We start from the raw sequence: 27,208 nt of genomic DNA, 5'->3' as shown, positions 1-27,208 counted from the left end.
GACAGTGGAGTGTTAAAGTCTCCCATTATTATTGTATGGGAGTCTAAGTCTCTTTGTAAGTCTCTAAGGACTTGCTTTATGAATCTGGGTGCTTCTGTATTGGGTGCATATATATTTAGGATAGTTAGCTCTTTCTGATGAATTGATCCCTTTACCATTATGTAATGGCCTTCTTTGTCTCTTTTGATGTTTGATGATTTAAAGTCTGTTGTATCAGAGACTAGGATTGCAACCCCTGCTTTTTTTGTTGTTTTCCATTTGCTTGGTAGATCTTCCTCCTTCCCTTTATTTTGAGCCCATGTGTGTCTTTGCATGTGAGATGGGTCTCCTGAATACAGCAAACTGATGGGTCTTGACTCTTTATCCAATTTGCCAGTCTGTGTCTTTTAATTGGACCATTTAGTCCATTTACATTTAAGGTTAATATTGTTATGTGTGAATTTGATCCCGTCATTATGATATTAGGTGGTTATTTTGCTCGTTAGTTGATGCAGTTTCTTCCTAGCATTGATGATCTTTACATTTTGGCATGTTTTTGCAATGGCTGGTATCGGTTGTTTCTTTCCATGTTTATGCTTCCTTCAGGATCTCTTGTAGGGCAGGCCTGGTGGTGACAGAATCTCTAAGCATTTTCTTGTCTGTAAAGGATTTTATTTCTCCTTCACTTATGAAACTTAGTTTGACTGCGTATGAAATTCTGGGTTGAAAATTCTTTAAGAATGTTGAATATTGGCCCCCACTCTCTTCTGGCTTGTAGAGTTTCTGCCGAGAAATCTGCTGTTAGTCTGATGGGCTTCCCTTTGTGGGTAACCCGACCTTTCTCTCTGGCTGCCCTTAACATTTTTTCCTTCATTTCAACTTTGTTGAATCTGACAGTTATGTGTCTTGTAGTTGTTCTTCTCGAGGAGTATCTTTTGTGATGTTCTCTGTATTTCCTGAATTTGAATGTTGGCTTACCTTACTAGGTTGGGGAAGTTCTCCTGGATGATATCCTGCAGAGTGTTTTCCAACTTGGTTCCATTTTTCCCTGTCACTTTCAGGCATACCAATCAGATGTAGATTTGGTCTTTTCATATAATCCCATATTTCTTGGAGGCTTTGTTCATTTCTTTTTACTCTTTTTTCTCTACATTTCTCTTCTGGCTTCATTTCATTCATTTGATCTTCAATCACTGATACTCTTTCTTCCAGTTGATCGAGTCAGTTACTGAAGCTTGTGCATTTGTCATGTAGTTCTCGTGTCATGGTTTTCATCTCTATCAGTTCATTTATGGTCTTCTCTGCTTTGATTATTCTAGTTATCCATTCATCCATTCTTTTTTCAAGGTTTTTAGTTTCTTTGCACTGAGTACGTAGTTCCTCCTTTAGCTCTGAGAAGTTTGATTGACTGAAGCTTTCTTCTCTCAATTCGTCAAAGTCATTCTCCGTCCAGCTTTTTTCCGTTGCTGGCGATGAGCTGCATTCCTTTGGAGAGGGAGATGCACTCTCATTTTTTGAATTTCCAGCTTTTCTGCACTGCTTTTTCCATCTTTGTGGTTTTATCTGCTTTTGGTCTTTGATGATGGTGACGTACTGATGGGGTTTTGGTGTAGGTGTCCTTTCTGTTTCTTAGTTTTCCTTCTAACAGTCAGGACCCTCAGCTGCCGGTCTGCTGGATTTTGTTGAGGTCCACTCCAGACCCTGTTTGCCTGGGTATCAACAGTGGAGGCGCTATGTCATTTTTTAAATAAGGGACTTGACTACCAGAGGATTGCTTGAGCCCAGGAGTTGAAGACTAGCCTGGGCAGTATAGTGAGACCCCGTTTCACTCAATGCAAAATGATGTGTACAAGGTTCTTGCATCCTCAGAGAGACCGGGGACCAATCCTCAGTAGATACTGAGGGGACAGCTATATTTCTAATTCACTTTTACTTCTGTATTTAAAATGCTTTGCAAAAATTAGCCGGGTGTGGTGGCAAACACCTGTAATCTCAGCTACTTGGGAGGCTGAGGCAGGAGAATTGCGCAAACCCAGGAGGCAGAGACTGCAGTGAGTTGAGATTGCACCACTGCACACCAGCCTTGTCGACACAGCAAGACACCCTCTATAAAAATAAAATGCTCTGTAACTGTCCTGAAAGGTTTGTGGAATAATTATTTTTTACTGAAAAACTTTAATCAGTAGATTGAAATTGTGCTGCCAGACTGACTGTATATTCTAATTTTAAACTTTATGTTCACTGGCAACAACTAGAATGACTATTACTGGATTAATATGAAAGTGAGTGCGATTGGAAGGTGAGGCGGTCCCGGTGTTCTCGCGTCCCAGGTGATTATGAAGTGCTGACCAGTTGCCACTGGACGTAATTGAAACAAAATAGGAAAATTGCAGCAAACTCTTCAGGACAAGGTTTTCAAAACAAGTTGCAATCTTGGCAGAACTGGACAAAGAGAAAAGAAAACTACTTATGCAGAACCAGTCTTCAACAAATCATCCTGGAGCTAGCATTGCACTCTTGAGACCCTCTCTTAAGGACTTCCAGGATCACGCTGAGCAGCAGTATATTGCAGCCCAACAGAAGGCAGCTTTGCAGCATGCTCATGCACATTCATTTGGATACTTGATAATTCAAGACTCTGCATTTGGGAACCTGATTGTTCCTGTTTTACCTCGCCTTGATCCAGAATGAAGAAAATATTTGTGATGGAAAAGTGATTTTGTAATATCAAATGCCAAAGCTACTATCATTCAGTGCTAGATGAACTGTGACTTTAAGAATTTTGGTGAACTTTGATGTTTTTTGTTTGTTAAAGGAATGTGCAAGTGAAAGCGGAAGGAAGGGTAACCAGGATGATGACAGCTGTGGAAGCTGTATGGTCCAAGGAATTGAATATGTACTGTGACTGTTACTTTTTGTAATGCTGTTTAACTCTCAATCATGCTCTGAATTGGATGGTCACAAAAACATTCCCCAACCCCTAGCAAGTTTGACTGAATATATGATGCCCACAGTAGATTTTCAAGAATCATTTATAGTACTTAACTTTAAAGAAAGGAGTACTTTTTAAAAATGAACCAATAGGCTTAAATCAGTTACATCCATATTTGCTGTTTATAGGATTGGTGTCAGCGTCCCTTTTGAGTTTACAGTCAACCTGTATCATCCTGAAATATTCTTTGTGAACTCCTAACTACTTCCCCCTTTCTCATTTTAAAATAAACCCCAAGAATAAATTACTAACCAGTCTTAACCATCTTCTATAAACATATTCCCTTATAAATGATGTGACTAAATGCAATTAAAATAATAGAAAACAAAGAAAGTGAGAATAGGAGATTGTAATATCCATTTTAACTGAGTAATCTTTTCAGAAGATATAAAATGAAATTATTTTATAACATTTAAAAGGATTTTCAAGTTTTATATTTTTGTCTATGTGCTGCTTTATAGACTAAGAAGGGGACAGCACAAATATAAATATTTCAAGGATATAAAGCAGTAAAATTATTGAACATTATATTAGTTTGCTAGGGCTGCTATAACAAAGTACCACAAGCTAGGTGGCTTAAACAGTAGAAATTTGTTGTCTCAGTTCTGAAGGTTAGAAGTCTGAAGTCAAGGTATCTCTAAATACAGTCACAGTCTGAGCATGGTGGCTCATGCCTGTAATCCTAGCACTTTGGAAGGCTGAGCCAGGGGGATTGCTTGAGCCCACGAGTTCAAGACCAGCCTGGGCAACATAGTGAGACCTAATCTGTACTAAAAATCAGAAAAATTAGCTAGACATGGTAGCGTGCACCTGTAGTCCCCGCTACTTGAAGGCTGAGGTGGGAGGATTGCTTGAGCCTGGGAGTTTGAGGCTGCAGTGACCTATGATCATGCCGCTGCACTACCGTCTGGGTGACAGAGTGAAACTGTGCTTCAAAACAAAACACACATAGTCATGTTCTGAGGTACTAAGTACAGTGTGGGAGCAGGTGGGGGGCAAAATGTAACCCATAAAAAAGTCATCCAAGTTTTTTACTACCTGGTTTTACTGCCTAATATTCTCTCTTCTACTATAGATAATATATATATGAGATTTCTTTAGAGAAATAAAACATCAGTAGATTTCTTAAAGCATTGATAATAATCTCTACAGGTATTTTGCTATAGGAAAAATAAAAAAAATTGGAATTGCTTTATTTAAGAATTACCGGCCGGGCGCGGTGGCTCAAGCCTGTAATCCTAGTACTTTGGGAGGCCGAGACGGGCGGATCACGAGGTCAGGAGATCGAGACCATCCTGGCTAACACGGTGAAACCCCGTCTCTACTAAAAAATACAAAAAACTAGCCGGGCGAGGTGGCGGCGCCTGTAGTCCCAGCTACTCGGGAGGCTGAGGCAGGAGAATGGCGGGAACCCGGGAGGTGGAGCTTGAAGTAAACTGAGACCGGCCCAAAGCCCACCAGCCCGGGCGAAAGAGCAAGACCCCGCCTAAAAAAAAAAAAAAAAAGAATTACCAAGATGGTTATGATTTGTAAAGCTTATATCAAAAAAGGTAATATCTATTTTGTTTTCAAATTCAGAATTTGAATTTTGTTATTTTGGTTTTGGAGTAGCAGTATTATAACTTACTGCCTTTGAATCAAATTGTCCATGGTTAAATTCCCAATGCTTTCTTTTTTTTTTTGTTTTTTTTTTTCCTACTTTGATGATTTTGGGCAGGTTACTTAAGCTTCCTGAGACTTAATAACAGGTTTGTTATCGTTTATAAAAGATAATCTGGGGGAAGTACCTGCCCCATAGTGATCAATCAGGATATGATCATAATTATTGCCAACATGATTATTTGCCAACATCTTAAAGATGATAGCCAAATTATTCAATGAATTGAATAAGTTAATCTGAGGCTCACATACTGATTGGAGTTCTTTTTTCCTTAAGGGAGCTTCACTATTCAGAATGTTTTTCCACAGTCTGATGGTGATAGTTCCAAAGTGAAGGTTAAAGTTCGTGTTAACATCCATGGAATCTTCAGTGTGGCTAGCGCATCAGTAATTGAGAAGCAAAATTTGGAAGGGGATCACAGTGATGCTCCAATGGAGACAGAAACTTCATTTAAAAATGAAAACAAAGATAATATGGTATGTAGAAATTCTTTCTCAATGTTCTTATAATAGATAGTATATACGGTATATCTTAATCATAATTGGGACTTTAATAGTTGAATACATTACTCTCTGAGGTTTTGCTTTGATTTTCTGCTGTGGGAATCAGTGTAAAGTCTTTTGATAAAAGCATTAAGGAATAATACTATTTTCAATGCTTTATGTCTTTCACATTGTAATATACTTTTTAAGAGTTTTGGTGCATCTTTCATAGTATTACATGGAGCATGTGAACCTGGAGTTCTTTCCTACATTCTTAACTTCCATTAAAACATGTATTTTATTATGGCTAGATTTTTAGCTTACAGATAAACCACATCAGAATGATAAATTTTGAACTCTACGTTCTTTTTAGATAGAAAATACATGCTTAATAAAGAATGTTTCAGGGTTTATTTGGGGGACATCTGAGACAGTTAAACAGAGAAATGTGCTGTACATTCAGTAATGTTAAAGTACAGATTTTTAAATTTTTTCTTTATTAAAGAGTGACACTGAATTTACTATGGGGATATTATAGATGAAGGAATCTTAGGAGAACTTTATTGTATTTAATTACACAACGTTTTCATCTTTTTATGTGCACTCCTCATGAATTACTTTTGTGCATTATTTTTAATGGCATTTGTTAATTACAATTGGAAATCTGCCCTAGATTTGCTTTTGTCCTATTTTAAGACAGTGCCTCCCTTTTTTTAAGGTTGCTTTTTGTTTTTATTAATAATTACTATGCATCTTTCTTCCAAATTGATCAGAATTCAACCACTAGCCCTTTAAACTACTTCATTTAAGGACTATGGTTTTTTCTTTCAGTCTTTCCATGTATTATTTTGTAATCGCTTTCTTATTTGAATTGAGGAAGAGGAAGTGTCTTTATCTGTTGGTGAAGATAGTTTTTCATAAATTAACATAATAATTGGTGAAAAGTTAATATTTCCAGTTATAATCCACAATAACTTAGATATGTAAATTTAATCCATTAAGATTTATTTTTACTGAAATTGGAAGTACTTTGTATGCTTCTAAGACCAGGTGTTCATAATCATTTATCTTTGTTTTTTTTTTTGTTTTTTTTTTGTTTTTTTTTGAGACAGAATCTTGCTCTGTCGCCCAGGCTGGAGTGCTGTGACGTGATCGGCCCACTGCAACCTCTGCCTCATGGGTTCAAACGATTCTCCTGCCTCAGACTCCCAAGTAGCTGGGACTACAGGCGTGTGCCACCATGCCTGGCTAATTTTTTTTGTATTTTTAGTGGAGACGGGGTTTCACTGTGTTAGCCAGGATGGTCTCAATCTCCTGACCTCGTGATCCACCCACCTCAGCCTCCCAAAGTGCTGGGAGTATAGGCGTGAGCTACGGCACCCGGCTCGTTTATCTTTTTTTAAGTATTTCTGCTGAGACCTTTAGTTTTCTTTATATAATATTAGTGAATCCTAGGAACTGAAAATACAACAATAGTATGGCACCCATCTTGTACTTCCCCTGGCATTTCTTATTTGCTGCTTCTGTTTGTGAGCTGGAAATTCAGTTAACCAAACTTTAAAGGATGATTTCTGTATGTGAACTAAGTGGGTTCACATGTGAATAAAGTGCATGGACTTATGACCTCTGCTTTGGTTACTCAGAGACTTACCTGCTTATGATAGTTTTTGGCTTGCTAGAACATTTGCAGGCATTTGAGGTTCCCATACAAGGAATTTCTGGATAGGTGATGTGTTCCTTAATATTTCTTTTACAATGTATGTAATCAAAAGAAAAAGGTAACTAACACAGATCATATACTTGGCATTGTTGGTGAGCACATTCATGTATGTATTATTTATTTTTTTTTTTTTTTGAGCCACCATGCCCAGCCTAAATCTTTTGAATCCCTACCACAGCTAATATAATAAATATTGAATAAATTGTAATTTCTTTCCTTTTCCTTGCTAATAAAAGCAATGATGCAGAATACACTGTGTTGAAAATATTCTGTGCACTTTTTTCTTTTTTTCTTTTTTTTTTTTGAGACGGAGTCTCACTCTGTCGCCCAGGGTGGAGTGCAGTTGTGCAATCTCGGCTTATTGCAACCTCTACCTCCCAGGTTCAAGCAGTTCTCCTGCCTCACCCTTCTAGTAGCTAGGATTACAGGCACATGCCACCACGCCTGGCTAATTTTTGTATTTTTAGTAGAGATGGGATTTCACCATGTTGGTCAGGCTGGTCTCAAATTCCTGACCTTGTAATCCACCAGCCTCTACCCCCCACAGTGCTGGGATTACAGGTGTGAACCACCACGCCCGGCCTGTGCACTTTCTTAATGGTTTTCTGTAGGATTTTTGTCTTTAATTCTGTATTTGGAAGTTTAAAGACTTAAATACCATTATAAAGTAGTCTCCCCTTCCCCTCAAAAAAGTAAACCAATTCAAAGACTCTGGAAGCTAATTGTTTAAGTTTCAAGGGGTGGGGAATAATAAGGTAATAAGTTCTTCTTTTTACTCTATCCTAGCTGATGGTATTGCTGGCTCCGAGGTAGATAAAGAGGCCCAGACATAAACCAATGAACATCAGCAGGAGCCTTTTTTTTCCTATGAGGATCAGTTTGTGAAAGATTATTTTATATGTGTTATTTTCTAATTCAAAATTAAAATAGCATTGATTTTCCTGAAAAATCACAATAGAGCTTGCTGACTTCAATATAATGATGTGTGAGAAAATTGACCCCTCTCTTGTAGGTATAATTTAATACAGGGGTATATTAAATTACATCAAGCCCTGGATACTTACTAAGAAATTACCACATCAGGCTCCAGGTACTTACTAAGAAATTACTACATCAAGCCCCGGGTACTTTGGTTTGTGCCTATAGTTACAGCTACTCAGGATGCTGAGGCCAGAGTTTGAGTCCATCCTGGACAACATAGTCCTCAAGAAAAACAAAAAGTATCACATCTTAAACTATATCACAAAACCCAGGGATCAAAGAAACTATATGCTATTCATCTTACTAATGTACCACAGTTTGACTATTTCCCAGTTGTTGACCATTTGGGTTCTTTATCTTTTTATCTACTTCTATTTATTTAATTCAAAATATTTGATTATGTGTAGCCAGGACTCTTCTGTGCACTAGGGATACAGTGATTAAACAAGATTGAAAAGGTTGCCACCCATCTGTAACCTACAGTCTAGTGGGAGAAGACAGGCATGAAGCAAAAAGATAGCATATAAACATAAAGGAAATGGGATGTGTAGTGGGAATTATGTGATAGTGATGAGGAAACCACTTAGGAAGAAACGGGTAAGCTAGTCTGAAGGATGCAAAAGGCAGTTTAAGGGTAAGGAGTAGGTAGGTAGTTGTCCAGGCAGAGTGAATAACAACAAATAGAAAGGTACTGAGACAGGAAGGCCTTCATTTTTGTTGTTGTAACAAATAGAAGAGTTGTTGGTGTATAGGATATAGGTGTGGAGAATGGGGGAATAGCCGGAAAAAAAAAAAGTGAAATTGAGAGGGCAAATCAAGCAACAAATCGGGTAAAACCTTACAGTTCATGATAGTATCTAGATTTGTTTCTTAAGTGCTTTATGTTTATTTGACAAATAGCTGTGAGTACCTAAAATGTGTCCTTGGCCATAGCAGCAAACAGAAAGATGGTTTCAACTCTCATGGAGTTTAAAATCTGTCAGGGAAGCCAGAGTCTAGAGGCACTTCCATTAATTATTCCACTATTGATAATATTTCTATAAACATTTTTAAATCATTTCAAAGAATTAACAGTTTATTAGCATTTCATATCCATTTTAAGATGTGTAATTTTCTGCTTTTAAATGTATCTTAATGAGTCTTGCAAATGATAACATCTTATATTTGCTGTTGACCATCGCAATAGTCATGAGATACTTCTCATCACCTGTGCATCTGTTAACTCGGTTGAAATTCCTAGTGGCATGACTAGGTAGTTGGCAACCTCTTGACATTTTAGTGAACAAACCATTTAAGGAGCATTCAAGGAAGGAATATGAGTCCTGGTTGTTTGAAAACAGGTTGTGATAAAGATACAGTCATAAATCTTTGTAGAATAGGTATTAGTGACTTATAAGAAAACACTAGAGACCATATTAGAGCAACTTTTAAACAAATGCTGGGTCATTTATACTCCTGATGACACGTAGAATGATATTGTATAGAAATATACATTAACAACTGGATTAAGTGATTCAGAAGAGTTGGATTCTGAATGTGAAGAAATTTTAGAAATAACTACTTAATCTGGTTTATTTTCCTTTTCTCTATGAGAGATACAAATATATAAACAATGGAAGAGCTCTTTCAATAAATATAAAATTCTAAGTGATAAGGCATTTTTTAGCATTTTTTTCTGAGTAATACAAAATTAGAGTTAATAACTCCAACACTTTATCACTTTTTCACTTATCTACCTATCAACAGGGTTACGGGGAGGCGTTTATGGGAGGGGGCATAAATATCAAATAATTGAATTACTTTTTCTTTTTTTTTTTTTAGACGAAGTCTTGCTCTGCACCCCAGGGCGGAGTGCAGTCATATCTCAGCTCACGTAACTCCACCTCCCAGGTTCCAAGCAATTCTCGGCTGCCTCAAGCCCTCCTGAGTAGCTGGATTACAGCACACCCACCACGCCCGACTAATTTTTCTGTATTTAGCTAAACGGGTTTCACCATGTGGTCAGCTGTCCTCAAAACTCCTGACTCGTTCCGCTGCCTCACCATCCCAAAATCAATTGACTTTTAACACAAAAAAAAAAAATTACTCCTCTTTGCAGAAATAAACTTTTATTCAAATAGCTTTCCGGTATACAGATTTGCTTTAAATTCTAGATGGTATTAAGACCTAATTATGCCTATCCTACATTTCAGGCCTTTCTTCAGGAAGAAAGTCACAGAAGATTAAGAAGGGGTGACCAAAAACTATTATAATATGGAATTTAATTGGCCAAGTGAGATTCATCTGGGATTTATTGGGTAAAAGTTTGGTTTAGACATAAAAAGAAATCTAAAAGTATACCTTTTAATAATTTAAAACACCCACTGGATTTTTGATTAATATTAAGTCATTTAATTATATCAAAACTCCAGTGGTATTTCTAATTATTTTACATTTACATTAAAGAATAGTATTGTTGTGTAATTCATAGATTTTGATATTTTTTTCAATTTTATTTTCTTGTGTTACTTATAAAATTTGTATTCATATCAGTTATGTCTCTTTTTTATTTATTTTTATATAACTTAATCTGGATATATGGCAGAACACCTTTGTTACATACGTAAACTGCTGTCTTTGCTGGCACCCATCAACCCGTCCATCTAAACATTAGGATTCTCCTAAGTCTATCCTCCCCTAGCCCCCACCTTATGTTCTCTTTTTTTGGGTAAGCTTTGGGTGAAGCTTATTGTAAATTGAATTGAGGACAATTTTCCATTGTTTTGCAATTACTTAGCCATAACAAATCAAGACAATTATCCGATAGCATCAAAAGATCCTGCCACTTTACTTACTGTTCATCTGTTTATTTGTACAAAATTCTCGTTTGAAAATCGAGCTTCTACTTAACTGTTTCTACATTTTAAACTTTTCAAAACAACTGAACTCCAAGATCAGTTACATTTTAAAACAAAAAAAGACACTGCATAAATTATCATACCGTATTTTCTTCTAGAGAAATGCATGTTGAACAGAAGAAGGAGGCATCACAAAATGTCATCAACACACCCCAGAAAGGAAATGGATCATACACCAAACCAAAGTGTGTTACTTTTTCTATAGTTGTTCTTTTTGAAATTGGATTCTTGAATTTATGTATTTTATGATGCTTTTTTAATGCATTGATATTTTGATCTATACTTGAGAAAGTATAGAAAGCGATAGCCGGAATTAAGTATGCTTTAAGATTATTTAAGAAGTTGTGTTTTTCCTGCATTTCTCACTCATATGGCACTGAACAATGAGATACTTGACTCGGGAAGGGGAACATCACACACCGGGGCCTATCACGGGAGGGGGGGGAGAGGAGGATGCACTGGAGTATACATGATATAAATGCATGAATGATGGGTCTGACGATTGATGTGCAGCACAGCCACATGCACAACGATACCTAGTAACAAACTCGCACTGTTATGCCATTACCCTAGAACTTTAAGTATAATCAAAAAAAAAAAAGATTGTGTTTTTAAAAATAACCCTAACAACATCAGCAAAATTAACTTTTGGAGGAAAAAAGATATATTTTTTCATTAACTTTTTTTTTCCATCTCATTTGAACACATGTACACATAGAGGGGAACAACAAACATTGACGCTTACTGGAGAGTGAAGGGTGGAGGATGGGAGGGAGAGGATCCCTCCCCTTAACAGGTACTAGGCTTAATACCTGGGTGGTGAAATAATCTGTACAACAAGCCCCTGTGACATGAGTTTACCTATATAACTTGCACGTGTGCCCTTGAACTTATTAAAAAAAAAAAAGGAAATTTTATCAAAGAACCCAACAATAAAATTGCCTAAATCTTTACCTTATTTCCTTAATTCATTATTTCTCATGCTTCACCAATAACTGCATTGTATTTCTAAAGTATGAATACATAAGTTAAAATTTTAACTTTAAGTGAAAAAAATCATTTCAGAAAAATGAGATGGAATAAGCTATATGAGGAAAACTTATATTAGCTGTACTCTGTATCTCAGAATTAACCACTCTAAGTATATCATAAAATATTTTCTATGTGCAAAATTAATACTTTCAGAAATAAAATGTTAAAGGATAAATGATTTATTGAGAGTAATTATTTTTGTAAGACAGCTATTGCCAGTAAGACAGAAGGGAGAGACCTGGCCGCAATCACTCAGATGAATGTGGTTATAACTCTTAAGCTGTCATCTTCAACAGATTTTTCTAACCTGCATAGAACTTAATCTATGCAGGTTAGCCAAATAGATTCATTTCTCAGAGATTATAAAGATTTAATTTTAAATCTTATATTCTAAAGTTATTTAAAACCTGGAAACTTTTTTTCTGGCATTTTTCAAAATTTTAATTGTTGAACAGCTTTATTGAGATTTAGTTTACGTATCATTCAATTCATCCAATTAGGTGTACAGTTTTTAGTATATTCAGTTGTGCAACCATCATCACAATTTTAAAACATTTCATCATCCCAAAGAGAGGCCTTGTATCTATTAACAGTGACTTCCCATTTCCCTTCAACCCTCTCCCTGCCAGCCATAGGGAATAGGCAATAGATTTGCCTATTGTGAACATTTCAAATACATATAGTTATACAGTATGTGCTTATTTGTGACTGGCTTCTTTCACCAAACATAATGTTTTCAGGGTTCATCCAGGTTGTAGGAAATATCACTATTCCTTTTTATGGCTGAATAATATGACATTGTATGAATACATACCACATTTTATTTAGCCATCTATCAATTGATAGACATTTGGGTTATTTTCACTTTTTTACTATTATGAATAATGCTGTTATGAACAATCATGTACAGGTTTCGCAGGGGTGTGTATTTTCATTTTTCTTGGGCATATACCTAGGAATGGAATTGCTGGGTCATAATTGTTTAACATTTTTGTTAACATTGTTTTGTTAATATTTAACATTTTGAGGAACTTCCCAACGGTTTTCCAGAATGGCTGCAACATTTTACAATCCTGCAAACAATGTAGGAGGGGTTGCAGTTTCCCCACATCCTCACCAACACTTATTATTTTATTTTTTTTATTATAGCCACCGTAATGAGTGAGAAGTAGCTACTCGTTTTAGTTTTGCTTTGCATTTCCAACCCAATATTTTTAATATAGAAACTAGGATTTAACATACCCAGACTACAAAATACCATCAGTCTTAAGGTAGTACTTTAAAATAAATATAACAGATCATAATCGTTTTGATTTTACTTTCTGTTTTACCTCTTAAATCTATTTTTAAGCTAATTTTAGAAATTTATACTCTCTTTCGGATTTGCAGTCAGCTGTCTCAGACAAACAAGACCGATTAAATCAGACACTTAAAAAAGGAAAAGTCAAAAGTATTGATCTACCGATCCAGAGTAGCCTATGTAGACAACTGGGCCAAGATCTTCTCAACAGCTACATTGAAAATGAAGTATGTAAATCTGAGTTGATGTTGAAATAGGTGGTAATTTATTCTGATATTTTGTAGAAGTCAATGATTATCTCCAAAATTTAGGGCACTAGTTTGTAACTCCTAAGGAATTATATTAAGTAAATTACTAAACTGCTTTATTTTTTACAAAATACTCAGCTGTATTAATGCCTTATGCACTGTGTAGCTTTCATCTTAGTTGCATGAAAAACATGTATTGCCTCCTCTATAGGGAAAGACTTCTGAAATTGATTCTTCCTTTTATCCTGTCTTTAACAATGACACCCAGCAGACAACATATGGGAAAATATTAGCTGCTCCCCTCTTCTCCTGTGTTGTCCTTAAAGATTATATCTCTATTCAAAATGTTTTCTGATATCCATTAAATATTTTTTTAAAAATCTTTGTCATTCTTGACATTTTCTTACATGTTCTTTTCTATTTACATGTTTAAGTTACAGTCTGTAGAGGAAATGAGTGTTGTTTCTTTACCAGTATCTGTGTAAGAAGTAATTTATATTTTGTAAGTTTGCATTTAAGCGGTAGTTCCTAATTTTTACAAGCTTGGCCTGCATTAAAAGGTCAGTCTTCTGACTTTACAATGCTTGCTTTTGTAGTACCTACCTATATCATCTATTCATTAATTGTTAACGGCTGCATTTTATGTGAAGCAAGCATTCCTGGAGATCCTGAATAATTTGGAATTTGTGTGTCTTGAGAAAAACTTTCCCAAAGGAATGAATTGTAGGGAAGCACGGTTATAGCAAATTTTGTATATAAAATGAGATTTTCTTAACTTTTGAATGTCTCATTTTCAGTTCACAAATGTGAATGCCTGGTAGTTTATAAAGGGATTCTTATATTTACATGTGTTTTTATTAAAGTGAAAATTTTGCTCAAGTATTAGAATCTTCAGGTTATTTCTTTGCTTTTGTTCATCATAAACTAACATCTATAAATACTTTATATTTATACCCTCAAACCTATGAAGTGTAGGTTCTGTTAGAGAACTACATTTTACAGGTGAGGAAACTGAGACACAAGTAGATTAAATCACCCAGGATCAGAAATACCCTTTAGATTTGGATCCAGGTGATTGTTCTCCAAAGCTCAATATCACAACAACTATACCATATTCACCCCCGCAAGGCTTTTATTCAGTACCAGGTATGTGTCAAACATTTAACTAAATATTTGACATGAATTCTGTCAACCTTATTAGCAGCCCTATGAGTTAGATGGAATTATGCCGTCTGTTTTAGCATAAGAAAACTTATGTTTAAATGATTTTTCTGCTATCTCAAGATAGTGAATAGGGAACCTAGGATTTTAACCTGAGTATGTAGAATGACATAGGCTATCTTTTCTTTTGTTTTTTAACAGCTTTATTGAGATACATGAGATCATAACCCATTTAAAGTATACAATCCAGTGGTTTTTGGTATACTACATTAAATTTTTACATGAAATTTGCTATTATAACCATTTTTAGTTGTGTAATTCAGTGACTTTAATTACATTCACTGTATTGTGCATCCATCACCACTGTCTGTTTTCAAAACAATTCCATCACCCCAAACGTAAACTCTATAATAACTTGCTTTCCTCCCTTCTCCCAGTCCCCTAATTTCTGTCTTTGTGAATTGCCTAGTTATCCATAGATAAGAATCATGTTAAGTGGGATTATACAATGCTTGTCCTTTTGTGTCTGGCTTATTTGGCATAATGACTTCAAGATTCACCTTGTTTCAGCACGTATCATAACTTCATTTCTTCTTAAAATGAAATAAAATACTACATGGCGTTTATATACTTTTTTAATTCGTTCATCTATTAGTGCGCATTTGGATTGTTTTTACTTTTTGGCTATTGTGAATAATGCTGCAGTGAACATTGACATACAAATATCTGTTCAAGTCTCTGCTAGGAGTGAAATTGAAATTCTGCACTTAGCATTTTGAGGGACAGCCAAAACGTTTTCCATAGTGGCTGCAGCATTTTACATTCCTCTCAGCAGTGTACAAGGGTTTCACTTTCTCCACATCCTCATGAATACTTATTTTTTTATTGTAATCATCCTAGTGAGTGTGAAGTGGTATCTCATTGTGGTTTTGATTTCTGTTTCCCTAACGCGTATTCTTATGACAACTAATCTGAAGCTTTTTGAATAGGGGAAGATGATTATGCAAGATAAGTTAGAGAAAGAAAGAAATGATGCTAAGAATGCCGTTGAAGAATATGTATATGATTTTAGAGACAGGCTGGGCACTGTCTATGAAAAATTCATCACTCCAGAAGTAAGTCTAAATTCTGTAATTTTTGTGAGGACTATTTAAATGTTTACTTGAGAATGCTAGTACAAATTACATAAATAAATGTACCAAATGTTGTTATTGTTGCCAATCTTGGGCCCAACTGGGGAAAGTTCTTAGTTATTTTTGCAAGTTGCAGAAGTATGGTTAAAACATATTTTGAATAAGAAGTTAGAAAATTTTGAAATTTAATATTTTATACTTGAAAAACATTCTGTCCTTCCATAATTTTCACTTTTTATTTATTTATTTATTTATTTGAGACAGCATCTAGCTCTGTCGCCCAGGCTGGAGTGCAGTGTCATGATTTCAGCTCACTGCAACCTCTACTTCCCAGGCTCAAGCAATCCTCTCACCTCACCCTCACAAATAGATGGGAATCACAGGCACGTGCCATCATGCCTGGCTAATTTTTTAATTTGTTGTAGAAACATGATTTTGCCATATCACCCAGGCTGGTCTCTTGGTTCTGGGCTCAAGCAATCCTCCCACCTTGGCCTTTCAAAGAGTTGGGATTACAGGCATGAGGCACTGCACTGGGCCCAATGATGACTTTTATTTCTTAGGAAAGTATTTTTAATTAGTGTCTCTCAAATATATTACTAGGACATGAATAAACTGTCTGTAATATTGGAAGACACAGAAAATTGGCTTTATGAAGACGGAGAGGACCAACCTAAACAAGTGTATGTGGATAAGCTTCAAGAACTAAAGGTACATTTTTTAAAGTCCATGTTAGTGTAAATCAGTAATTTTTTCTAAAAATTAGGATGTAAGAGCACAGTGTATGTTCTATTAATTTTTAATTTTTTAATTGAGGGGAAAATTGTATATATGGTGTACGACATCATGTTTTGATTATGCACACATCGTAGAATGGCTAAGTCAAACTATTTAACAAATGAGTTACCTCACATATGTTTCTTTGGGAGGGGAACACTTAAAATCTACTCTCTCAAGCAATTTTCGAATGTACAGTATATTGTTATGTATATATGTACAATAGATCTCTTGGACTTACTTCTCTTGTCTAATTGAAATGTTGCGTCCTTTGACCAATAGCTCTCCATCATACTACCTGATAACCACCAATTCTACTATCTGCTTCTAAGAGTTTACCTTTTTTAGAGTCAACCTTTGAGATCATACAGTGTTTGTCTTTTTGTGCCTGGCTTATTTCACTTAGCATAATGTCCTCCAGGTTCATCTAAATTGTCTCAAATGACAGGATCTACTTCTTTTTAAGGCTGAATAGTATTCCACTGTATATGCATACCACATCTTCTTTATCCATCATTTAATTGATGGACACTTACATTGATTCTGTATTTTGGCTATTGTGAATAATGCTGCAGTGAACATGGAGTGCAGATATCTCTTTGGCATACTGATTTTATTTTCTTTGGATATATACACAGTAGTGAGATTGCTGGATCTGTATGTTTTTAGTAAGTACATGAAAAATTACTAAATCAGAAATGTATAAGAGGAAATGTTCTAATTTTAAAAGCATTTTGAGAGGCAAGCAATGCTACATAATTGAAATCAGATATTGTGTAGTCATAATGTCGAAATATAAATGTTTATAGATGATCAGTGTTATTTTTGCACAAGTTATATATTACTGGCATGTCTTTAAGAAGTAATACATATATAATCTTGACCCTTTCTTATCCATTAAGGGAGTCATCCTCTTCCCCTGCTCCTCTGACTCTTAACTGTCTGATGTTAGGGAGTAATACTACAGTGGCCTGTTGTATTTTCACAGTGTAGCTCATGGGGATACCTGACCAGCCAAGGACTTAAAAAATAGTACCACTGCTCTTGAATTTTAACGTTCTTTCACAAATAAGGAGACTTGGCCACAAAATCTCCTTTTTTAGGTCAGTGGTGTTATTTTAGGGAAAGACCACTGTTGACTCCTTTCTCCATACTTGCTACCAAATCTGGAAAAAATACCTTAAAAGATTAAAAGTTTATATTGGGCTGGGCGCTGTGGCTCACACCTGTAATCCCAGCACTTTGGGAGGTCGAGGCGGGCATATGACAAAGTCAGGAGATCGAGACCATCCTGGCTAACACGGTGAAACCCCGTCTCTACCAAAAAAAAAAGAAAATACAAAAAATTAGCCGGGCATGGTGGCGGGCACCTGTTGTCCCAGCTACTCGGGAGACTGAGGCAGGAGAATGGCGTGAACCCGGGAGGGAGCTTGCAGTGAGCTGAGATTGCGCCACTGCCCTCCAGCCTAGGCGACAGAGCGAGACTCCATCTCAAAAAAAAAAAGTCTATATTGGAAGGATGGAGGAAATTTTCATTCCTTCCTTCTTAGTATGGATCATAGCAGTTCTTTAATGTGCGTATGAATTACCTGGGTGCTTACTGAAATGGAAATTTTGATTCAGTAGATACAAGGTGGACCCACTTTTAACAAGCTTCCAAGTGATGCTGATGTTGCTGGTCCCCAACCATTCTTTGAGTAGCAAGGGATTAAATAGATGCTACATGATGGCATTAACAAGGATTTTTAGAATATGGGAAAAGATGGCCCTTTACAACTTGGGACAGGCATGAGGTGGGGGAGGGTGTGCAAAAGAAGTTACTCAACTTAAAAGAAGTTAATATTGTGCAAAAAATTACCTTCGTGCCAACAAATTACTTCCAAAGGAAATAATTAGAAAACCTAAGTTTATGATAGCAAAACTAGGCTTTACCATATCTTCTTGGTGGTTTTTAATCCCTATCTCCCTAAAAGAAACACAAGCCGGCCAGGCACAGTAGCTCACACTTGTAATCCCAGCACTTTGGGAGCCGAGGTGGGTGTATCACCTGAGGTAACGAGTTCCAGACCAGCCTGGCTAACATGGTGAAATCCCATTTCTACTTAGAGTACAAAAAATTAGCCAGGCATGGTGGCATGCACCTGTTATCCCAGCTACTCAGGAGGCTGAGGCAGGAGAATCGCTTGAACCCAGGAGGCAGAGGTTGCAGTGAGCTGAGATCGCATCATTGCACTCCAGCTTCGGCAACAAAAGTGAAACTCCTTCTCAAAAAGAAACACAAGCCAAGCACCTGAGGCCAGTAGAAATAACTGGAAATCCCAGCAGTTCCTATCATGGATTCTTCTGCTTCAAATATATAACTAGCCATAGAAATTAATGTTACAGAAGTTTTCACAAGTTTTACTTTTTCTGTAATGTTGGCAATTTGAGAGGCCAAGGCAGGAGAATCACTTGAAGCCAGGAGTTCAAGACCAGCCTTGAGCAAAAAAGCAAGACCCCATCTCTACAAAAAAATAAATTAGCCAGGCACAGTGGTATGTGCCTGTAGTTCCAGGTTGGGAGGCTGAGGCAGGAGGATCACTTGAACCCAGGAGTTTGAGGCTACAGTAAGCTGTTGCCATTGCACTCCAGCCTAGGTGACACAGCAAGACCCTGTCTTGGAATGGAAAAAGAAAAAAAAAAATGCACTACTTGCTTCCCTTTCAAAAACATTTAAACTATAAAGAGTATGATATGAGTAGACCAAATTTAGTAATGGTATCCTGGAACAGATGATAATAAACTCTGAATAAAGACTGTAGTTCAGTTAATAGTAATGCTCCAGTGGTAGTTTCTTCATTTTGACAAATGTATCCTAAGATGCTAACATTAGGGAAAAGCATAGTGAAGCGTCTGGTGCTTGCTCTCTGTATAATTTCCGTTAACTTTTCTGTAAATCTAAAATTGTTCTAAAATAAGCTGATTTTTATTTAAGTATATAAAGAATTTAAAAGAAAAGTGATTTTATCCTTCTAATGTGCGCCCCTTCCCAAAACTACAGAGTCTGTTTTAACATTTAGAAACTCCTTAATCCAAGACATGTAGGGGAAAAACCTACATATCCTACAGTACTCATTTTACTGATTAAATATACAAATAATATTTAGTTGATAATAATTATCAGTCCCAGTAATTATGTTGTACATAGAGGGTTATATTATGATTTTGAGTATTTGATATCAACTTTCAAATCTACAAATTCTGCATGCAGTATAGTTTTTATGGTTTTCTTATTTTAATAGTTCTACAAAGTTTTAACACCCAGCTTTTAAGGAATTAAAGTTTTGATTGAGATGTTGGATTGGAGAAGCTAAGAAGTAATCTTAATGAGTGAGAAAGAGAGATAAGGTGTGAGGAAGGCATCCGTGTGTAGGATTGAGGAAGTAGCTACTGGAACTCGCTTCCATATAGGAAAATAAGAGGGGACATATTTTTATATGTCCATCTTTTCTTTCTATTTATCATCCTATAAGGGCCCTATAAAAGTTTTCTGTTAAAACTCAAATAATAACAATTTTCTTCTTTAAAATTTCTCATGTTAACAGAAATATGGCCAGCCTATTCAAATGAAGTACATGGAGCATGAAGAGAGACCAAAAGCCTTAAATGACTTGGGAAAAAAGATCCAACTTGTCATGAAAGTGATAGAGGCTTATAGAAACAAGGTATTGAATTCATAAAGCCAATTGTTGATGATGGCATGTGGATGGTACATAGAATGGGGCAAATCTAAAAGTTCTCAGCTATAAAGCTATAGCAGTTGTAGCTATCAAATTCCAGAGACTTTGTGTACCAAATTTAAAACTTACTTTTTTACTGAAGAATTTCACTTAAGGATTCTGATACATTTGAAATACAGTGAAGGTACGAAGCTTTCATCTTTTAGAATTTCCTGAAACTACATTATAAAATAACCCAGTGACCAAATCCATTGTTTTCTTAGCGATTTCATTTTATGTTTTTTATGTAGTGAAAAAGAGGACCTCTTTGACTTTTTTTTAAATTATGGGCCTCTTTGAGACTGGACTCTGCTAGCCATTATTTTGTTTCTTGGCTCATTTTTCTTTTAGTTGCTTTTTGTCCTCCAGTCCATTAGTCATCCATAATCTCCTGTATGCTTTATTCTTTTGTAAACATATTGAAATCTATTTAACCTTAATCTTTCCACTGTCTTTAAGTCTCAAATATGTAGTTATACACATGATATTTCCATTTAGATATAACCGTAAAATTTGAGAAAATTAAGCTTATTGTTTTGTTTCCTCTAAATCAGTAGTTATCAGACTTTTTTTAAGACAAACAATATTTTAGGCTTTACAGTTTTTACTGTGTCTATACAGCTATTCATATCTGCCATTGTAGCACAAAAGTACCATAGACAATATGCAAACTAATGGACATGGCTGTGTTCCCAAAAACTTTATTTAAAAAATCATAAGCAGTGGCTGGATTTAGCTGATGGTACAAGTTTTTTGATCCCTACTCTAAGGAAATATTCTCTGTAATCCCTAGTTTTTGTCATTGATGTTAAACGTGCATTAGTAGGAAGAAGAGACTAGCACCAGAAATATTCAAACATGTGAAAATAGCTTACATTTATTGAGCACGTCATGAATTTTAAGTATTTTATGTAGATTATCTCACCAGTATGTATCCTATACAAAGTTAATGTTATTATTTTACAACTAAGAAAACAGAAATGCTTAAGCAACTTACTGAGGTTTACCCAAGTAGTTAATGGTGGAATCAACATTCAAACCTAACCAGTCTGACATCAACATACAAATTCTCAGCAACTGTATTGCTTTCCACTACACAAAATGGAAAAGAGTTACTTATTTTAGAAATAAGAGATTTTTGAGTTTCGTGAAACAAAAACTGCAGTCCAGCAAACCTAAAGGAAAAATTCAGATATTGATTGTAAATATGCCTGTTAATATCACTGTTCAAATTGTTCTTATAGGCACAGATAGAATGTAAGGATAATGAAAAAGTAAGAAAGAAGAAACAACCCAATGAAAACACCAAGAATATGTTACATCTGGTGTAATTACTAGTGGCACAGTGCTCCCCAGGCTGTAGCTCTCTTCTTCAATATACAGGTTTAAGATATAATCCCACACAAGGCAGGACTTCACTTTTGCTCAAACATTTGAGTTTTTATTATGTGCTAGGCTATTTTCTAGGTGATCGAACTATAGTGTCAAAACATTGAACTTGTTTTTAATATGCTTCAATAGTGAAAGGTGGACAATAAATTACTGTAAGTTATATCAGATAGTAATAAAAAGCTGAAGAAAAAGTAAAGGACTGCCAGAGTTGGAAGAGGTTTGTCAGAAGGGTGTACTAATAAGGTGATACACATGTTAGGAGAGAAATGAAGAAGTGAAAACTCAAAGATGTGTGATAACTGGAAGAGAAATGTTCTAGACAAAGAATAGCAGTTGCAAAACACCAAGGGGAGAACATGTTAGAGGAACAGCAAGGTCAATGTGGTTGAAGATAGCGGTAAGTGTGGCAGTTGCCAGATCATAAATGGGTCTTGTTGGCCCTTGTTAAAGTTTGGATTTTACTCTGAGATAGGAAGCTGTTGGAGGTTTTTGAGCACAGGAGTAATAACATTTGGCTTTTTATTTTTAAGGATCTGGAGGCAGAGAGACAGATTAAGACATTATTAGAATAATACCAGCAAGAAATGGAGGCTCGAACCCAGATAGTAGGGTTGGGGAGCCAAGAAGTGGTCAGATTTTTCCATTTATTTTGAAGGTAGACGCTTTTAAGATTTCCTGATAGATTTGATGTAAATCTATCACAAAGAAGTTGAAAATGACTCCAAGGATTTTGACCTGAAAGAATAAGGTTTCCATTTGCTGAGATGAGGAAAACTGGGAAGAGGAGGTGGGGACATAATCAGGTGTTTGAAACATAAGCATTTTTTTTTTAAAGCATGTGGGTAGAGAGATGAATGAGGATGAACTGGCAAAAGAAACTTAAAAAGTGATCCATGACATAGGAAGAAATTCAAGAAAATGTGGCGACCTAGAAACTGAGTCAGATGATTGATGCATAATTTCTGATCATACAAGCAGAAAGAGGACTTGGGTATCTGAGGGAACTTTATGGGTTTTTTGTTTGTTTGGGTTTTTTTTTTCTTCATATATATAGCTTTATGGTTTTAAAAATGGCATCACCATCCTCCTACTTCTTTGACTTTGGAGTGTTCTTACATTCTCTTTCCCTTTATATTCTGTGTCCAAACTGTAATCCATCAGGAGATTCTCTTTCTGTATGTTCATTGCCATTTCTTTCTGATTCTATCACTACTAAACCATGACTACTTGGTTGTCTATTATATGTGACAACTGCAGTTTCTCTTTTTCAGAATTTTGTCATTTTTCTAATCAAGAATTTAACATACTTTTCTGTTATATATTCATCATTTTGTGTCTAGTTTGCTGTATGCCTTGTTCACCTTATTTCTCCTTTACACATTCCATTTCGTTGCAGCTTCTTTCCTGGCTAAGTGCTTTCTCCATGAGTATTCCTTAATAGTCATTCTTTCCCAAACCTGATTTCTTCAGAGAACCTTTCCTTTTTAAACTCACACTGATTTTATCTTTTATCCCATTCTCTTCAGTTCTGTGTTATTTGTATGTGGTTTCTTCAGATGAATACATTTAAGGTATACAGTCAATAAGAGTAAATTTTAAAGTAGAAATTATTAATAAACTGGTGCTACCTGAAAATCGTTACATGCAGTCAAGTTTTTTTTTTTTTTTTTTTTTTAAATAGGATGAAAATATGACCATCTGGATCCTGCTGAAATGGAAAAGGTTGAAAAATATATCAGTGATGCCATGAGTTGGCTGAATAGTAAGATGAATGCACAAAATAAACTAAGTCTCACTCAAGATCCTGTGGTAAAAGTTTCAGAAATAGTAGCAAAGTCAAAGGTAAGAAGTTTACGAAATTGCCTTTTTAATGGTTTCAAGGATTAAAATTTTTTAATGAGATTCATACTTTGGCAAATAATCAACTTGCAGAAGAACTTAGAAGAACAGAAATTTAAGGCTAATTTTTTATTTAGTTAAAAAAAATTAAGATTTTACGTATGGGGTAATTGATTTAATTTGTCATACAAGGCTGGTTTTTAAACTTCAAGAGTAATATAGAATGAAATAAAAGCAATGTGGCAACTTCTGATTAAGTATTTCAGATTTATAGGTTGGATGAGACCTCTAAGTCTTCATTACATAATTTTTCAGTATAAGTCTGTCTTTGACCTAGTTTGAAGTGTATAAATTTTCATGCTAAAATCTTATTCCGAGATAAACTTTTCAATTAAAAAAACACTGCCAATGAAAATGTTGGCCAGGCGTGGTGGCTCATGTCTGTAATCCCAGCACTTTGTGGGGGTTGAGACAGCTCATGTCTGTAATCCCAGCACTTTGTGGGGGTTGAGAAAGGCAGACTGCTTGAACCCAGGAGTTAGAGACCAGCATAAACAACATGGCGAAACCCTGTCTCTACAAAATATACAAAAATCAGCTGGCGTGGTAGCGCATATCTGTAGTCCCAGCTACTCAGGAGGCTGAGACAGGAGGCTCCCTTGAGCCCAGGAATTTGAGGCAGCAGTGAGCTACAATCGTGCCACTATACTCCAGCTGGGCGACAGAGCAGGACCCTGTCTATTTAAAAAAAAAAAAAAAAAGGCATCTAAATACCTATCACTAGGAAACCAGATCAATAAATTGATGCATCCATACAACACTATGCAGCCATTAAATATAGCATTTTACATATAGAGATATCTATTTAGATATAAAGATACAGTGTATTGCTAAGTTAAATTACAAAACCTAAATAAAATGTATTAATTTGTATAAATATGTGTGCTCATAGATTTGTTTATATGTATGCATATGCCTGAATATACATCTAGAAGGATATCCACCAAAGGTTAATATTGTTTATTTGTAGGAGATGGAATTTCAGGGGATTTTAAAAATATAATTCAGTATGTTTTGGGATATGTGATTTTTTCTTTTTTTAACAAAGCTGGTATTTTAATAAATACGTAATAAAATATTTTATTCTAACAAAGTTTTGCCAAGAAGCTATAATATATATTTTACTCCTAATGAGATGAGATGTGGAGTGTGACAAGAGCAGTTTTCAACTAAAACATTCCCCCTAGGATGTTAATCCCTATATTTCCGTCCCTACCCCAATCTTTGTGACATTGATCTTCAAAGGTTTTTAAATTTGAGTAGTGTTTGTATAGTGTTCTTCTATTTGTATGTAAAAGCAAGGAAATCGAACATTGTTTCATTTAAATTATTAAGTTGCAATTTACTTTCATGGCACTTTTTCCCTCAACAGAAGAGGCTACTCAGCTATTTTCAAAAAAAAAAAGTTGTTTGTGTATTTGTATGATTCCATTTGTTAGAATTGTTTTCATATAAATGTTGAAAATTTTCAATTTATGAAATAGGTGTTATTTGATGTCATTCTCATAGCAAAGCATTACACATAATGTAAAGGAAGAATTAAAATTATTCCTGCCAAAGTAAACTGTATTTGAATTATTATAAAGAAACAAGTTTTAGAAAGGTTAAGTACAAAAAATAATTGTTTAAGATTCAATAATTTTTGACTGCCACAGACATATACTAACAAACAAGGTAAATCTTTCACGAGGCATTTGAAGAAAACAGTTGGTTATCTGGCTGAGCTAACACAAATTCAGAAAGGTGGAATTATGTGAAAATTCAGAAAGTTAATGTGGAATTTAGAAAGTTAATGGTAACTTGTTCTGTAATCATTTTAATATAATCAATTTCTTCGTGTCTTTAGGAACTGGATAATTTCTGTAACCCCATCATTTACAAGCCCAAACCAAAAGTAGAAGTTCCTGAAGACAAAGCAAAAGCTAATAGTGAACACAATGGCCCAATGGATGGACAGAGTGGAAATGAAACTAAATCAGATTCAACAAAAGACAGCTCACAGCATACTAAATCCTCCGGAGAGATGGAAGTGGACTAAGTCTTAATTTTACCTTCACATAATTGAAACAGTGCAAGTAACCACGGAGTCCATCTTTTACATCTGGTACACACAACAGATGTTCAGTTGTTCTTAACCTCTTTTTGCCATTTGTTTTTTGGAGTAGTTTTGAAAAGTGTTTTATATTGAGTGCACTTCTGTTCATTTCCATTGCTGCTTACATGAAGCTTTAGCCGAATTAGATTTACAAGACAATTTAAGCTTTCCAGATACATTTTATATCAAACATAACAGAATTGATAAATAGCTGGCAACAGTCTACCTTATTCAAAGCTTCTACTGGGATAAACCTCAATTCCTTTATTCAGGAAAGGATACTTTATTGCACTATTGTTGCAGAAGCATAGATTTAATTGCAACTTTATTTTGAAAAACAAATGGAAATTGATGGGGTTGAAAGCTACGGAGGCACTGACCTTTTTCTAGTTATTGTATTGTTACAATTTAAATATTAAAACAAATAAGAGCTTTCTCAACAAATTAGTCCATCTCATTGATGTACCACAGAACTCCAAAGCTTTGCTATCATCACATAAATGAACTAAATCACATGTGAAAGGGAACACACCCAATTTTATGTTAAGGTGAAACCAGCAGTTTGCTTCTTTTATTAGTAATGTGGATCGATGTTTTCTCAGAGTAACTCGTCTTTTTCACTTGAAATTTTTGATCTTGTCCTGAAGACTAGCTGCTGCTAAAACAATGCTAGCCTAAAGACACAGGAGTCTCTGACAAAATGACCTTCATGTCAAGGGGAAATGCTGTTTATCTACTCAGACATGCATCTGTGATGTTCATAGCCTTGTTTCAGTTATAATAGTTGTCTTGTTTTTTTCTTAAATGATTTTGTTAATAATACCTTAACACAGGGTAGGGAGAAGTGGCACAGTGTATTGCATTATATACATTTATCATTGATTTACCTAATGTTACCTTGTAGATTAAACACTATTAAGTGGTAATACTTGAAAAGGAGCACTTATACCATAAGTCTTAGGAAATAATGTTTGTAATAAACTTAACTATGTTACACATCAACAGGCAAAAATATAGAATGTTACATAGTGTTGTGTGATGTGATTAAATTATAGTTCCTGCTGTTAACATTACCTTTTGAAACCTTGGCTCCAGTTTTGGTGGTGCTTATACAAATTAAATGGGAAAAGGGACTGTAAACTTAAGATGTATTTTAAGGACTTTATCTGTGCTTCATCACCAAACTTGTTCACATTGTTAATTTCTGTCCAGAGACCTGAAACTGTTTAAGTATGGGAACAGACCGAAATGTTTCGACCTACAAGAGACAGACGCATAGACAAGTGTATGAGCCCTTATGTCCTTAATGCCAATCAACTAGATTGACCTAGGTTAAAATTTCAAAAGGTTCATTTTCTCCCAAAGCTAAATCTTTATATTAGGAACAACTAAATATTGACTTAAGTTGTAAAAATTGAGAGTATAATATCTTTAGGGATAGTCATTATTTCTCACAACTAGTTCTCTACGAGAGATTTTGTTTCTACAATGTAGTCGGCACTTAATGGAGAGTATGGAGTAGTGCATTTTGCAGGGATTTTTATTCAGTCTTTTGAGGGGAAGAATCTCTTTTTTGCATTAAAAAATCATATAAACAATATATTTTTAAAACTTCTAGTCTTTAAACTTTCTGTTAATTCTCTTAAAATGAAATAGGTATATCAAATAGGTGATTAAATACATTTTTTAAAAACATAGAGGC

At 35.3% G+C, this 27,208-nt stretch overlaps 1 protein-coding gene and 1 pseudogene across 1 annotated transcript in view; both read left to right on the top strand.

The window, feature by feature from the left end:
• The window catches only part of HSPA4L (heat shock protein family A (Hsp70) member 4 like), a 52,903-nt gene extending 26,252 nt beyond the window's left edge, over positions 1-26,651 (top strand). The window contains exons 10-17 of the mRNA XM_017886732.1: positions 4,908-5,107; positions 13,133-13,270; positions 15,442-15,567; positions 16,189-16,296; positions 19,947-20,066; positions 21,365-21,447; positions 23,201-23,354; positions 25,258-26,651. Of these exons, the coding sequence (XP_017742221.1) occupies positions 4,908-5,107; positions 13,133-13,270; positions 15,442-15,567; positions 16,189-16,296; positions 19,947-20,066; positions 21,365-21,447; positions 23,201-23,354; positions 25,258-25,449 (1,121 nt within the window). The 3' untranslated portion in view covers positions 25,450-26,651. The remainder of the gene's footprint in view (positions 1-4,907; positions 5,108-13,132; positions 13,271-15,441; positions 15,568-16,188; positions 16,297-19,946; positions 20,067-21,364; positions 21,448-23,200; positions 23,355-25,257) is intronic.
• Positions 2,002-3,640, top strand: LOC108538572 (SOSS complex subunit C pseudogene; annotated as a pseudogene).
• Positions 26,652-27,208: the final 557 nt, after the last annotated feature.

Source organism: Rhinopithecus bieti, unplaced genomic scaffold, assembly GCF_001698545.2.
Source record: "Rhinopithecus bieti isolate Rb0 unplaced genomic scaffold, ASM169854v2 scaffold_14665, whole genome shotgun sequence".
Classification (NCBI taxonomy): Eukaryota; Metazoa; Chordata; class Mammalia; order Primates; family Cercopithecidae; genus Rhinopithecus; species Rhinopithecus bieti.
The sequence above is the reverse complement of the archived record's forward strand: the minus strand, read 5'-3'. Positions and strand labels throughout refer to the sequence as shown.